Source organism: Mustela nigripes, chromosome 2, assembly GCF_022355385.1.
Source record: "Mustela nigripes isolate SB6536 chromosome 2, MUSNIG.SB6536, whole genome shotgun sequence".
Lineage (NCBI taxonomy): Eukaryota > Metazoa > Chordata > Mammalia > Carnivora > Mustelidae > Mustela > Mustela nigripes.
The window spans coordinates 16738568-16754150 of record NC_081558.1 but is presented as its reverse complement, the minus strand read 5'-3'; the positions used below and the strand labels follow the sequence as shown (position 1 = coordinate 16754150).

Here is a 15583-nt window from a genome sequence, read left to right as displayed (position 1 = left end):
TGAGCTCACAAGCAGGGAGGAGGGGCAGGGAGAGAGGGAGAAGCAGACTCTTCCCTGAGCAGGGAGCCCGACATGGGGCTTGATCCCAGCACCCCGGGATCATGACCTGAGCCAAAGGCAGATGTTTAACTGACTGAGCCACCTAGACATCCCCAAAATCAAAGTTTAAAAATTTTGGGGGGGAAAAATCTGGCAATTTTCAAGATAGTTTTCATTTTTCTCTCTTCTTTTAACTAGGCTCCATGCTGGGCTCCAGTGCAGGGCTTGAACTCATAACCCTGAGATCAAGACCTGAGCTGAGATCGAGAGTCAGACAACTTAACTGACTGAGCCATCCTGGTGCCCATCAAGGTATTTTTCTATTATTAGTTTCTAATTTCTGTTATGATCTAAGGATGTATTTTGCATAATTTCAGTTCTTTAAATTATTACCATTTGTTTAAGGGCTCATAATATACTCTATCTTGGTCTATGTTCCATGTACACTGGGGAAAAAAAGGGTCTTCTGCTGTTGCTAGGATAGAGTAATCTACAAATGTCCATTACATCTAATTAATGATAGTGTTTTACAGATCTTATATATACTTACTAGCTCTCTGTGTACTTGTCCTATCAATTATTAAGAAAGACAAACCCAAATTCCAAATTCTAATTTTGGTTAGATTGGCTTTTTCTCCCTGCTCTGTAAATTTTGAAATTTTTTTTTGGCATATTTAGGTACATACACCTTTAGAATTTTGTTTATCATTCTGTGATTAATGTCTCTGTTTGTCCCTGATAATATCCTTTGTTCTGATGTTGGCTTTGTCTGATGGTAATATAACCACTCCTTCTTTTAATTAGTGTTTGGTTTGTTTATCATCCTCTATCCCTTTCCCTATAACCTATCTATGTTTTTATATTTAAGGTGGATATATCGTTTCTGTTGTGTTTTTAAAAAAATCCAGTCTGACAATCTCCCCTTAACTCACGCCATAGAAGCATTAATTCACTTAATAAAACATTTACCTTTAATATAAATATTGATAATGTTGAATTAAATTCTACCATCATGCCAATTGCTTTTTTTTTTTTAATTTTACTTATTTATTTGACAGACAGAGAACACAAGTAGGCAGAGAAGCAGGCAGATAGAGGGGGAAGCAGGCTCCCTGCCGAGCAGAGAGCCCGATGGAGGGCTCGATCCCAGGACCCTGGGATCATGACCTGAGCCGAAGGCAGAGGCTTTAACCCACTGAGCCACCCAGGCGCCCCATGCCAATTGCTTTCTATTTGTACCATCTCTTTTTCTCTATTCCTGCTTTCTTTTAAATTAATGGAGTATTTATGCTTCTATTTTATCTTTGCTATTGCCTTATTGATAGTTATTTAACTTTTCCCCCCTGATTTCCCTGGAGTTTACAGTGTATATCTTTAACTAATTGCCCTCTTCTTTCAAACAATAGTATCTGCTGTTTAGGTAGTATAAGGACCTTATAACAGTATCCTCTCTATTGCTTCTTTCTCATTCTGTATTATTTCTATTGCTGTCTATGCAATGTCATCATTTGATGACAGCTAATGTTTTTTGGAATCAGAAGTTATGTCAAGCTGCTTTATACAGTTCTTGTGCTGTCAAAAGTTAAAACAAGCAAGATGTGCTTTCCCACACAAACTTGCAGTAAATATATTTTCTGAGCTTTCTGTTACAATTCCAGAAGCAGTTTTAGAGTTCGTGTCAGTGCCACAAAGGAAATTTGCATGTTTCAAAATCCATTTAACTGTAGTTGAGGAACTGTTCCCTAAACATCACTGAAATAATTAATTCACAATGTAATGACAAGACAAAGGCAAAATCAAGAGAAAAACCTAAAATAGCTTTATAATTGCCTTCTAAGTGAACAGTATGCTCAAAGCTACATGTTCACAGATTAGTATCAGCATTGGGCAGCACTTATTTGCATTAAAAGACATTTTAAAAGATTAAATGCATAAAATACCACTATAGATCACCATTACAGAAAATTTGTGATAGATTTTTATGATGGAGAATACTAATTTTGAACCCAATTAAGTAAAATGTTATTCTGCTCAAATACTTCTCATTCGATTTCTATTACAAAATATTATATCTAATTACTATTATTACTATATTTTTGTGGAAATTTCTCCTTTTTTAATAGAGGCCTACATAATATCTTCATTGTACCTCAAAATCCTAAAATATTTGCTATCTGACCTTTTAAAGAAAACATTTGTTGAGCTCTGAATTAGAGCCTTCAAATAGGTTCACCATAGGATGTATGTATGTATGTATGTATGTATGTATTCATACTAGCTAAAGAACTTGATTAACCTTGTTTCAGACTTTATTCCCAGGCCTCTTCAGCTTAATTAGTGGCAAAGAATTCATTGTGTATAAGCAAAAACTGAAAAGAGCTGCAATGTCCAACAGGCTTGGGCTTAAAAATATTAGAGACCTAGATTATTATTGGGTCCATGAACAAAATTTTAACAAGCAGTCATAGTTATAAAATAGCAGCTCCAGGGATGCCTGGGTGGCTCAGTGGGTTGGAGCCTCTGCCTACGGCTCAGGTCATGATCTCGGGGTCCTGGGATCGAGCCCCACATCAGGCTTTCTGCTCAGCGGGGAGCCTGCTTCCTCCTCTCTCTCTGCCTGCCTCTCTGCCTACTTGTGATCTCTGTCTGTCAAATAAATAAATAAAATCTATTAAAAAAAAGTTTCAAATCTCCAGAAAAAAAAAATTAAAAAAAAAATAGCAGCTCCCTTCAAATTTTTTCTTCTTTAGACGTTGACTCCATTTAGTCGACGTCATTCTTGGAAGCTTCACCAAAAGTCTCCACAAGATCTGGAACTTCCTCATCATCATCTTCCCCAGTAGCATGTGGTGCTCTTCCATCCCCAGACTGTGTGGGCAGAGCTTCAGCCAGTCTCCTTAAACGAGTCACACTGTCTGCCCCCAGCTGGTGTAAGATCCTGGGTGGCATTTCTGGCAGCTGCTTTGTCTCAGCATGGTGTGAACTGGTGGAAGTATTTGCTGCCAGGGATGCCTGCACTTTGGGATTGTTAAAATAGACCACTCTTCCTTGGTTTGTAACTTCAGTACAACTTGTTTCTTCAGTACCAGAGATATTGTTTACCACTAACTTGAAGGCGAACTGAAGTTTCTTTTTTATCATCCGCTGGAGCTGTTCTACGAACCATCTTCTTCTTTCTGTGACCAGTTCTTTTCCCACCCGTGTGCACTTGTGCTTGTAGCTTGGTGACTTTCTCCTGGTTCGTGGGAGTTTCTTTCATCTTGTTGGAGCGGAAATGGGGGGCAGGGTAGGGTTGGTATTCAGGACATTTTGGACGGACCAGCTGCAATTGAGATTAGGTGCACACATGCAGGGAGGCAAGATGGCAGCTACAGCATGTTCATCCTAGTATCTAAAATTCCCTTTGTGATAGTTCTAAACCCCATGTGCTATCTGAATCTAGTTCTGTTGCTTGGTTTGTCTCTTGATAGTGTGTTGTTAATTTCCTTTTCATTGTGTATCTCATTGTTTTTAGTTGAAAGCTAGTCATTCTGTGTAGGTGAATAGAGACTTTGGTAAACAATGTTTGTGGAGTGCCTGGGTGGCTCAGTCTATGAGGTCCAACTCTTTTTTTGAAATTTAATGTTACTTTTTCAGTATTCCAAGATTCATTGTTTATGCACCACACCCAGTGCTCCGTGCAATATGTGCCCTCCTTAATACCCACCAGAGGCTCACCCAACCCCCCACCCTCCCCTCCCAAACCCTCAGTTTGTTTCTCAGAGTCCGCAGTCTCTCATGTTTCATCTCCCCCTCCGATTTCCCCCAACTCACTTCACTCCTTCTCCCAGTGTCCTCCATCTTATTCCTTATGCACCACAAGTGAAACCATGTGATAATTGACTCTCTCTGCTTGACTTATTTCACTCATCCATGGGACTTATTTCAGTCCCATTCGTGTTGATACAAAAGGTGGGTATTCATCCTTTCCAGTGGAGGCATAATACTCCATTGTATATATGGACCATATCTTCTTTATCCATTAGTTCATTGAAAGGCATCTTGGTTCTTTCCACAGTTTGGTGACTGTGGCCACTGCTGCTATGAACATTGGGGTACAGATGGCCCTTTTCGCTACATCTGTATCTTTGGGGTAAATACCCAGTAGTGCAATTCCAGGGTCATAGGGAAGCTCTATTTTTAATTTCTTAAGGAACCTCCATACTGTTTTCCAAAGTGGCTGCACCAACTTGCATTCCCACCAACAGTGTAGGAGGGTTCCCCTTTCTCCGCATCCTCTCCAACACTTGTTGCTTCCTGTCTTGTTAATTTTGGCCATTCTAGCTGGTGTAAGGTGGTATCTCAATGTGGTTTTGATTTGAATCTCCCTGATGGCTGATGATGATGAACATTTTTTCATGTGTCTGTTAGAGGTGTCCAACTCTTGATTTCAGCTCAGGTCATGATCTTCGGGTCCTGTGATCAAGCCCTGCACCAGGCTCCATACTCAGTGCAGAGTCTGCTTGGCATTCTCTCTCTCCTTCTCCCTCTGCTCCTCTGCCAGCATGTACTCTCTCTCTCTCTCTAAAATAAATAAAATCTTTAAAACAAACAAACAATATGTTCAGAAATGGGCCTGTCTTCTCTTTGGCAGAGAGTATTGAGACACTCATGTCAAGTTTTGTTGTTGTGTAGTTACCCTCCGTCTGTACTAGACTTCGAATTCTTCCACCATTTTTTTGCTTTGAGCAGTGGCTGACTTGTTGGATTTTTTTTCTCAGTGTCTGTTCTACACTCAGCTGTCAGTCTTCTCCATGTTTATGTGTCCAGGAGGATGTCTTTCCATGCTTTTACCTCTCCCCCCCTCAAGAGTAAACTGCTGTTACTTGTTCCTGGACACTTACTAGTCTGGTAATGGAGGTAGGAGGGAGGGCATTCTTTGTTTTTTTCTGGCTCAGTCTCACTGTTAGGCAGGTACCATATTGTTGGCTCTCAGAGATGAGGTCTTCTTAGTGATCTTGATTCTCCCCCACCATAGAAGATTCCTAGAGATCTGGCTCCTCCTCTAGGGGTAGACTTTATTTTACATTCTCTTTACCCAGCTATAGTAGGCTTTAACTTGAGCCCTGAAAATGACAGGTTTGTGCCTTTCACCCAGTCACATAAGGTGACTGTGGTGGTGGTGGCAATGGCTGCTGCTGCTCTGTCTTCTTTTGGCTGCCTGGTGGGTTAGGGGATGGAGTTGAAGGACACCATGCCTTTCCCACAGCAACTTCTGCTCCCCTCCCCAATGTCTATACTGTAAGCAGGGCTTTCATTTCTCTGGTTTCTTGCCCTGCTGCTAATCTTTCTCATGAGTACATGATGGGAGTTTGTAGGGAAGGCCCTGTGAGTGGATGCAAGCTCACCTTGTGTCTGCAGCTCCCGAAAGTTCTAAAGTTTTACACTAGCCCACACTTTGCATTTGACAGTTCATTAAATGATAACAGGCTGCCACAATAGATGTTGTTTTGGAAATGAAGAACACAAAGATGGTGAAAAGGACTGGTTATTTCTTACTGCACTGATGATTTTTAAAGAAAGAAAATGGCAATCCTCAGTCTTAACTTTCTGGATTAAAGGCTTCTCTGATTTCCCTAAAATAATTTCATATACTGTATAACAGCAGGGTTGATGCCGTTGAAAACAAAACGAGTTGATAAGTTTGAACATAAACTGAAGTAACAGCTTCATCAGAACTCTTAAAGAAAAGTTAGGGCATTGGTTGAGAAAGAGACCCTGGAAATTTAAACGGGGGCACATTTGGATAGGTTTAGGACATCCTCATCCTCAGCTACATTGAACCTCCCTTGCCAATAGAAATTGTGCCTCCTCCCATTGGATAAGGCTGGTCCTCTTTACCTTAGAGACAGTGTAATGAGTTCATCTGAGGACATTATAAGTGCATGCGAATTCTTTGCCTGTATCACCCCTGCCATTCTTCACTGCCTCTAGACCTAGTAGCTGGAGTAAGACCCCCAGCATGCTCTTGGACAGGCACGAAGTATAACCCAGGAGGAGAAGCCTTCCTTTCAAAAAGAACCGCTAGTGTTTGCTTGTCTACATTGGAGCGAACCAGAGGTGTATGATAGCGTTGAATTCTCAGGACTCTTGCTTGACTGGGGAGGCCTGGGTCCACATTTGCCAAGAGTACACTTACCAGAGATTCTGGATTCAGTTTCCTGGTTCACACAGGTGCGCTTGATCCCACTTGTTGCAGACTCTACATGCTGGTTGTTTTAAGTCTGAACTCAGTGGTGGACCACACTAAAGGCAGTGGATATGCCAGCAATTCCTTGGTTTCATGTAGAGAAAGGAATGCAAAGAGTTAGAGAGCAGAAAATATTGGAATGGATTCGTGATGTATGACCTACTCCCTCATTTCTCCGACCTCCAAGAATGCCTGAGAGACAATCCTTTCAACCAGGACGTTGAAATTGCTAGGGGAGCATCCACATTCCTGAAAAACTGTGACTGGCTGTCCCCTTTTGGCCAGGAAAAAAGAGGGAACTATTGCAATTTAGAAGCTGTGACTGTTGTTTTCTCCCTGACTTCAACAGGGATGCTGAAGCCCAAGGAGGCAGGGGCCTAGCAGAAGCCTTTAGGGTGCAAAGACAGAGGACATGCCACCGGGCCGGATGCCAGGGACCAAGCCCTAAGAAGAAGAAACTGACTTGCATGTGTCTTTGGTGGTGGCTAATTTTTTTAAGGCTCCCCTATCATTGAAACAGAACAGCTGCCTACTCCTTTGTCTCAATTACTTAATCAGTATGGTCCCCCACCCCAAAATCTCTGTCTGGTGGATGAAATCCTGAGCTGAAGAACCAGAACGAAGAGTGGAGAATGCAGTCTCCTCGGGGGATGCCCAGGCTGCCTGTCCTCAACAGCTCCAGCCCAGGAACCGCACCAGAAGAGGCAGGGACATCAGGCGGTGTCCCCGGAACTGGGAGGTCCTTGTCAAGGGCAAGCTCCTCGGAAGCACCCTGACTCCTCCAGCCTGGGCGGGGTTCGATGGGACTCAGAGCAGAGAGAGGACCGGGGGAGGGGGGCGGATGCTGAGGGCGCGATGTTTCGCACTTGGCCCCCAGCGCGAGGAGCCGCTGTTTACGTCGCTCGCGCGCCAGCGTGGACCGGTCCACCCGCCACCGTGAGAGGCGCGGCGCGGCGGGTCCATGGCGTCCCCCAGCGGCGGCTCCCTGGGCCTCCTGCTCTGGCTCCTGCTCCTCCAGCCTCGGCTTGGGGGGGCGCAGGGCGGGTCCACATCGTCCCCACCCTCCTCGGCGCCCACCTCCCCATCGTCCTCGGAGGGTGGCCATGAGGGCACCAGTGCAACCGTGTCGGGGGCTGAGGGACAGTCTGCGACCCCGGAGCCCCAAGAGAATGCCATACTCTCCCAGCTGTTGGAACTGATCCCAGGTGACATCTGGCGTTGGGAGCCTTGAGGGGGGCTGCGGCCTGCAAGTGGGAGCCAGGGCCCCGGGGAGTCTGGGGGAGCCAGGATTCACCCCTCTGCCTCACCCCGAGGAATGCAGCCCCGCTTTTGGAGTCTGAGCAGGACACCCTGCGGCCTTGGAGGTCTGGGGGTACAGGGCCCGGGGACTCTGAAGCAGGGCCCTGGAGTCTAAGGGGCTGTGGCCTTCACCACCCCCCTACCTCCCCCGAGGGGCACTTGGTGCTCTCCTCGGAAGCCCGGGCTCTGTTTCTTGGAGGTTCTTCCTTGCTCGCTGTTCCCACTCCAGGGTGTGGCCACGTCGTTGAGAACACCACGGGAGGAAAGGAGGCGGAAGAGGGGAAGTGGCCTTGGCAGGTGAGCCTGAGGATGAACCAGAAACACGTGTGCGGAGGCTCCCTCCTCACATCGCAGTGGGTGCTGACTGCAGGCCACTGTATTTTAAGGTGAGGAGTGAAGAGGGGTCACAGAGTTCTGAAGCCAGCCCTGCCCTCCTCAGGTACCCATTAGGTTCTGTTGCCCTGGCAACTTGACAAAACCCACACCCAACCCAACCCAACCCAACTCAACCCAACACAACCCAACCCAAACCAACCCAGCCAAGGCCCGCCCGCACTACAAAATGCACGGGTTCGGCACTGGCTGTCTCATCACTAGGAATACCAATTTGGTGAAGCAAACCAGTTATTTGGACTAGCAAACCAATGTTGAGAGTCGTTAAGGAGGGCTGTTTGGTGTTAGGGCGGTAGAAAGAGCGGTGAGGGAGGTTAGGGCCAGGCTGGGAAGCCTCTGCCGTGTGTGGGAAAGGTCTCCATGAGGGGCACATCCTCTCTCCCATAGCCCTTTCCGCTACAGTGTCAAGATGGGAGATCGGAGCGCCTATAAGGAAGTCACCAGTGTGGTGATCCCGGTCAAGAACGTCATCGTCCATCCTCAACTCTCGGTAGTTGGAACCGTTCAAAATGACCTTGCCCTTCTCCATCTCCTCTACCCTGTGAACTTCACAGGGACCGTCCAGCCTGTATGCATCCCTCAGAAGACTTTCCAGGTGGAAGCTGGGACCACGTGCTGGGTGACCGGATGGGGCAAAAAAGAACAGGGTGAGACCGTGAGGCGGGTAGCAAGGAGGCAGCCCAGCCCTGAAGTAGGCAGAAAAGCTAAAGAGAGGGGCAGGAAGGAGGACTGCCTGGAAGAGGGGGAAGGAGGGGGGTCAGAGTTTAGCAGTGGCCAGAGTAATGGCTCCTGATTGACTTGAGTCTAGAAGTTGGTTGATGTCTTTTGTTGCAGCACAAATATTTCATGGTAGCCGTTTAGGGAAGGCACAGGTCCTGGGACCTGGAGCTCTCTCAGGAGAAGAGATACCTGGGGGAAGTCTTTTTCTGTAGATTGGTGAGGCACCATGCCTGGCTGGTTTGGGGGGTATTTTTAGGTTCCCTGGGGATGGAGCCAGAGGCCTTGGTGTTCTTCCGGGGTGGGTTTCTGCTCAGCAGGTGACGAATTGTTTGCCAGTCAGAACTGTCCAGTCTCTGAAAAGTACTGGCCTTGCTTGTCAGGGAGCTCTCCGTCCCTTTAGGGACAGAAGGTCTCTCTGTTGCTGAGGCTGCAGGGCCTCCCATCTCTGGGAAGAGGCTGGGTTGGTAACTTGGGGACACTCCCCATTCTTGAGCCTGCGAACCTGCTCGAGAGTAAAGATACTTCTGATGCATGGGATCCCTGTCACTCTTACTGTTGGTACTCAGAGTAACAGGGACTTGGTTATCATTTCTCGGGCTGGGAAGGCCTTGCCCTGTTCCCGTCCGGATTGGTCCTTCTCTATGCCATCTTGACTTTATTAGTTCTTACCTCCTTTTCTTCCCATGTCCACTTTGGTGCCTGATTTCCTCCACTGTCAAAGGGGGCACAGAACCCACGGCCCTGCCTTTTTTGAAGGGGAAGCTAGGTGCCGAGGGGCTCACCGTCCACCTGGGCACAAGCCACCGACTGCCGAGTTTCTTCTTCCCCTGTAGATGGCGACCACATTACGGGTGTTCTCCAGGAGGTCGACCAAAACATTATCCTCCATGAAAGGTGCAATGAGATGGTTCAGGAAGTCATGGCAACAAAGAAGAACAGAGTCCTGAAGGGGATGCTCTGTGGCTATAAAGGAGCTGGAAAGGATTCTTGTCAGGTAACTTTGCGGACCCTGTTGCATCTGCACATTGAGGGTGACCCCTCCAAGCTTCCTCATTCCCAGGTGCCAGGGCCTGGGTGACCTGCCACCACCTCCTTTCGCTCCTTCTCGAAGGAGATTCATGGGCAGAACCTGGCCCGCCCTCTTCTTCCCGCGTCGAGTGCCTTCTGGAGGAGGGCGCGTTTGAGCCTGGACTCAGAGGATGAGTCTTGGGATTTCTTGGAAAGAGGAGAACAGCACTGTAGGGAGGGGGAGCAGCACAGACGGTGGCTCCGAGGTGTGAGGGAACTTGTCACATGTAGGGCCCACCTTCCAGGTCTGGAGCAATGAGGGGACCAGAGAAGAGGGCTGGAGTCGGGTTCCGCGTGGCCTGGGGCGCTGGGCCGAGTTTCTCGATGCCATCCGGGCAGGACTGTAGGCTAGGTGTTTGCGTCCATCATCTAGGTGATGATGCGGAGTCCCGAGCGGGACCTGGGGCGGTGAGGGGGTAAAGGGGGTGTGTCTGAAGTTGGATCCTGCATTCCTGGTGACTGACTGCTGGGAGGGTGAGGGCGAGGGAGAGGTTTGGAGGGTTCTGTTTCTGTCTGAGCTGGTTGGTGGGGGGCGGGGGCCCCCGAGCAGGTCTGGGAGAGGACATGCTGGGTTCTGCGTCCAATGGGGTGTCTATGGGATGTCTGGAAGTGGGGCATCAGATACGGAGGGAGCTGGCTGTATGGGTTAGGAGATTTAGAGAAATTTTAAGCTAGATGTATGGATTTGGGGGACTCTCATGCAGATGTGATATTCAAAATGCTTAATAGCTAGTATGGTATGGGAAACAACCAGTTATAATAGCCTCCCAAGGATAGTAAAATTTTCCCATTAACGTTCCCCTTCCTGCCTCCCTCCCTTTCTTCTTCTTTTCTTTCTCTCTCTCTTTTTTTTTTTTTTTTTTTTTTTGAAGATTTTATTTTTAAGTACTCTCTATACCCAGTGTGGGGCTCAAACTTACAACCCCGATATTAGGGTTGGGCCAGCCAGGCACCCCTTCCCATTAACTTTTCAATTCTCAGTTCTCAGGTTCACAGAAGGCCGGGCCCAGTAGTTCCCTGGGGAAGGCCCCTGCGTGTCCGACTGCCCTGTGCCTTACACAGCAGTCAGCCTGCTCTGATGTGGATGGCCTTCTAGTCCTGCATTCGTCTCTTTCTTTCTCCAGGGAGACTCTGGGGGCCCTCTGGTCTGTAAATTTAAGGAAACATGGGTCCAGGTAGGAGTCGTGAGCTGGGGCATTGGCTGCGGTCGTGGAAATATGCCTGGAGTTTATACAGATCTTGCTGTCTATGCGGAGTGGATAGCTGGAGTGATTAATCAGGCCTCCTTTTTGTATCCGGTGGTGTTCCTCATCCCACTTCTGTGCCTGGTGCTGCCCCTGGGCATCCTGGTGGCCCCCTGATCACCCTGGCCCACTCCCCCTCCTATTTCCGAGTCTCACACCGGGCCTCTCCTCCGACCTCCCACTCCTGCTCAGATGCCCTTTCCTCCAGTTCTGGTTGGCATCCCCTGACCCAGTAGAGAGCCACACAGTAGGAACTGGCAGCAAGGCTGGAGCCCCGAAAGCATCCCAGCCTGATGCCCCAGTCACCTGCACAACCTTGGCTGTACCTTTGCCCTCCTGGAAGGATGGGGTCAGGCATCCCAGCCTGAGAGCCGGCCGACCTGCCAGGGGGAGTGCGGGGCTTCCTTGTCATCTTGGAGAACCTCTGCGAGAGAAGAGCCCTCAGGAGCGGTGAGACAGCGTGGGACCTGGGTGTGTTCTCAGGCTGTCACCTGACCTTGTGTTGAAGCAGTCAGCTTGCTGATTGTGCAGAGAGAGAGAGAGGGAGGGGGTGTCACCATGTCCCTGCTGAGGTGTGAGGCCTGGGGTTTCCACATTGGACTGGGGTGCCTGAGTCTGGGAGACGTTTCCCTAGCACCCAGCTTGGATCCTGCCACACAGGTGCTCCTGTGGCAACCCCGTGATGGGCCCCCCTTCCTCAGTCTCTAGTGGTCCCATCCAGGCTCAGCCCAAGCTATGTGGAGGCATTGAGGAGTGTGGAGATCTCCGATGTCAACTGAATAAATGTTTGGATTGTCACTTGCGTGTTCTGTATCTCTCCTGATGTGGGGGTGTGGGGACACTGAGGAAAAGTTATCTCACATTTAACTTAGGGATGTGTTTGCGATGCTTTGGAAACTCTAGAATGAGAGGGGAGGCCCTCATCTACTCTGATCCGAGTCCGACTTGGGTCCTGCTGCTGTGCCCCTCGTGGCTACCAGCATCTCTTCAGGGAGCTTCGTAGCTGAGTTTGCTGGCCATTGCCTCTGGGGAGAAGACATGAGAGAGAGAGGAAGCTTGAGAGGGGTTAGGGCAGTGCCTTCGAACAGCAGCCCATACTTTCTGCCTGTTGGAGTTAGATGGAGCCTTGAGCACCATAACCTTGACCCAGCTCTGAAGGACACGGGGCCGAGGCTCAGGCAGGAGACAGGCTGAGTACTCACCATGTGTGTGCCGGACCCTGCCATCCCAGAGTCGCTGTTTGTCACCTTTCCCCCACTGTTAGCGATTTCCTTCCCCCATCTCAAAACCTTGAGGTTCCTTTCTTTTAGCAGGGGATCAGTGCCGGTTGCATGTGAGAAGAAAGTGCCTGTGAATATTTAGGTGAATAAAGAAGTGATTAGATCCATAATAGCCCCATCTCACACTTTTCATTCCCTTCCTTCTGGACACATAGCCAGTCAGAATAAAGACTGTCTTTCCAAGTCCCACCTACCTAAGTGTGGCACGAATTCTGGCCAATAAAATACAGACCGAAAGGTTGGTGAATTTGGGGGACGAGCCCTTCTTCAGCTCTCTTTCTTCTCTCCTGGCTGGAAGGCGTACACGGGAACCAGAGCTTGAGCACTGATCTTGGGACACGAGGGTATGGAGGTCTGGAGCTAAGGGTATGGAGCAGGAATTTAGAAGGAACTTGGCTCCTTGGAATTTGCAGGGTTGCTATCACAGCTCTTCATGCGACAGGGAAAGAAACTCGTTAATTAAGCCATTGTTCTCTTCCGTCTCAGTTACTTATAGAAAAACCTCATTCTAACCAACCATGTGGAGCTTTATTTCTGGATTGTTATGAATATAAGTTTTAAAAGTCATTTATTCAGACTAATTAAAAAAAATTTTTTTTTTAGGGAGGGGGTGAGAGGCAGAGGGAGAGGGAGAATCTTAAGCAGATTCCCTGCTGAGTGCAGAACCCAGCGCTGGGCTTCATCTCAGGACCCTGAGATGAAATCAGGAGTCAGACACTTAACTGACTGAGCCACCCAGGCGCCCCTAGACTAAATTCTTTTTAATTCCCACTTCACTATACACTATGGCTTCTTTCTCTGTTCATTTTTTCCAAAATTGATAAGGTTAAAAGCTTATGTTCACGAATGACTGTTCTTTCTTAATGCATTTCTGTATTATTTTCTGTATTGGGGTATAATTTATATATAGTAAAAGGTACACATTGCAATATACAATTTTATGAGTTTTAACAGAGGTATTCCCCCATGCTAACGTCTCCAAATCAGGATTGAAAACATTTGCATTAATCCAGGATATTCTCTTATATCCCTTTCTAATCATCCCCTCCCAGAAGTAACCACGGTTCTGATGATCAGATTATTTGCATATTATTGAACCTCATTTTTTTTTTAAGAGTGGGAGGTGGGGTGGGGGTCTGAGGGAGAGAGAGAGAAGGAATCTTTTTTTTTTTTTTTTAAGATTTTATTTATTTATTTGACAGAGATCTACAAGTAGGCAGAGAGGCAGGGAGAGAGAGAGGAGGAAGCAGGCTCCCCGCTGAGCAGAGAGCCCGATGCAGGGCTCAATTCCAGGACCCTGGGATCATGACCCAAGCTGAAGGCAGAGGCTTTAATCCACTGAACCACCCAGGCGCCCCGAGAGAGAGTCTTAAGCAGGCTCCACACCCAGCAGGGAGCCTGATGCGGGGCTCGATCTCCCAACCCTGAGATCATGACCTGAGTCGAAGGCAGATGCCTAACTGACCGAACCACCCAGGTGCCCCTAGTTCATTCTTTTTTATTGGGGAGTAGTAATATTCCCACACAAACATTCCACCATTGGCTTAGTGTCCTTGATGGACACTTGGGTTGTTTCCAGTTTGAGGTATTATGAATGAAGCTGCTAATAAGCATTCTAGTACAAGATTTTTTTGTATCTATATACTTTCCCTTCTTTTGGGAATCAACCTAGGAGCAGAACTGCTGGCTCATGAGATTAACGAAAGGTTAATGTTATTAGAAATTTCCTAAGAGTCTTCCGAATTATTTGTACCATTTTACACTACTCCCAGCAATAAATGAGAGTTCCAGTTGATCCATACCCTCATCTGTCCTCAGGCTTTTTTTTTTCTTTTTTTCCCCAATTCTAATAGGTATGAAATGGTACAGCATTAGGTTTTTTATTTCTGTTTCCCTGTAGATAATGATGTTGAGCATCTTTTTATGTACTACTGGTCATATGCATATCTTCTATGAAGTATGTTTTCAGCTCTTTTGTCCATCTTTAAATGGACAAATAATGCATTTCTGTATTATGCTTTTTTTTTTTTTTTAAATTGCTGACTTCTAAGTAGCCTTCCTGTATTCTGAGTAGATTCCTAAGTCTGTGACTCTTTTCACTTTTTAGCTAGGGGCTGTGAGGCTTTTTCTTCTATTTATTTCTCCTGGAAACTTTATAATTTTAGCTTTCATGTTTAGGTCAAACTAATTTGGGAGATGGTATGAGACACAGGGATGAAAGTATATTTTTCTGTATCTTTAATGCTTATCCAGTTCCGGTACCATTTGCTGGAAATACATTTATTTTCACATTGACTTACATTGGTGCTTCGTCCAAAATTGACATCATATATGTGCATCTCTTTATGGATTCCCTATTTAGTTCCTTATCTGTTTGTGTGTGTGTGTGTGTATATATATATATATATATATATGTTTATCTGTATATTCTTATGCCAATTTTACAGTGCCCTAGTTACTGTAGCTTTTATAGTGAGTCTTGAAAGTAATGTTACACCTCCCAATTTCTTCATGTTTCTCAAGGTGGAGATTTGTGTAGAAATGGACAAGCTGATTCTAAAATGTATACAGAAAATCAAAGGATATAGAATAATAATAAAAAGAAAACTCTTATACTTCAAGACTTACCATAGAAGTGTAGTAGTCAAGGCAGTATGGTATTGGCACAAGGGCAGACATATGGGTCAGTGGAACAGGATAGAGAGTCTAGATATAGCTCCACACATATATGGAAAATTGGTTTCAACAATGGTACTGAGGCAATTCAATGTAGAAAAGGACAGTATTTTATTTATTTAAATTTTATTTATTTACTTATTAAAAGATTTAATTTATTTATTTTGGCAGAGAGAGACACAGCAAGAGAGGGAACACAATCAGGGGGAGTGGGAGAGGGAGAAGCAGGCTTCCCACCAGGCAGGGAGCCCAATGCTGGGCTCCATCCAAGTTCCCTGGGATCATGAACTGAGCCACCCAGGTGCCCCAAGGATAGTCTTTTAAATAAATGATAACTGGCACAATGGGAGATTCCTATGTAAAAACAAAACAAAACAAATCTCTGAATCTTAACTTTGCATTGCATGTAAAAAATTACTTAAAATGGATTATAGAACTACACGGAAAGTCTACATCTAGAAAACTTCTAGAACAAGGAAGTAAAGTCTCTGTGACCCTTGAGTTCCAAAGATTGCTTAGACAGGACACAAAAAGCATGACCTACACAAGAAAATAAATGGTTGGATTTCATCAAAATGAAAATATTCTGCTCCTTAAAAGACACTGTTAAGAAAGTGAAAAACCGAAGCCACAGG

The 15583-nt window shown here is 46.4% G+C and overlaps 1 protein-coding gene and 1 pseudogene across 1 annotated transcript; one reads left to right on the top strand and one right to left on the bottom strand.

The window, feature by feature from the left end:
• Nucleotides 1-2802: 2802 nt before the first annotated feature.
• Nucleotides 2803-3298, bottom strand: LOC132009786 (transcription factor BTF3-like; annotated as a pseudogene).
• Nucleotides 3299-7805: 4507 nt separating this feature from the next.
• Nucleotides 7806-11790, top strand: LOC132009785 (serine protease 42-like). Its single transcript, XM_059387817.1, has 4 exons — nt 7806-7864; nt 8348-8607; nt 9514-9674; nt 10873-11790. Exons 2-4 carry the CDS (start codon nt 8370-8372, stop codon nt 11107-11109), a joined length of 636 nt encoding a protein of 211 aa, XP_059243800.1. The 5' UTR covers nt 7806-7864; nt 8348-8369; the 3' UTR covers nt 11110-11790.
• The last annotated feature ends 3793 nt before the right edge of the window (nt 11791-15583 follow it).

Bases quoted from the DNA above. Each gene is read 5' to 3' on its own strand.
- LOC132009785 (XM_059387817.1), top strand. From the start codon at position 8,370: ATGGGAGATCGGAGCGCCTATAAGGAAGTCACCAGTGTGGTGATCCCG. The intron at 8,608-9,513 runs GTGAGACCGTGA...CTTCCCCTGTAG, and splicing joins ATGGGGCAAAAAAGAACAGG to ATGGCGACCACATTACGGGT. The intron at 9,675-10,872 runs GTAACTTTGCGG...TTCTTTCTCCAG, and splicing joins CTGGAAAGGATTCTTGTCAG to GGAGACTCTGGGGGCCCTCT.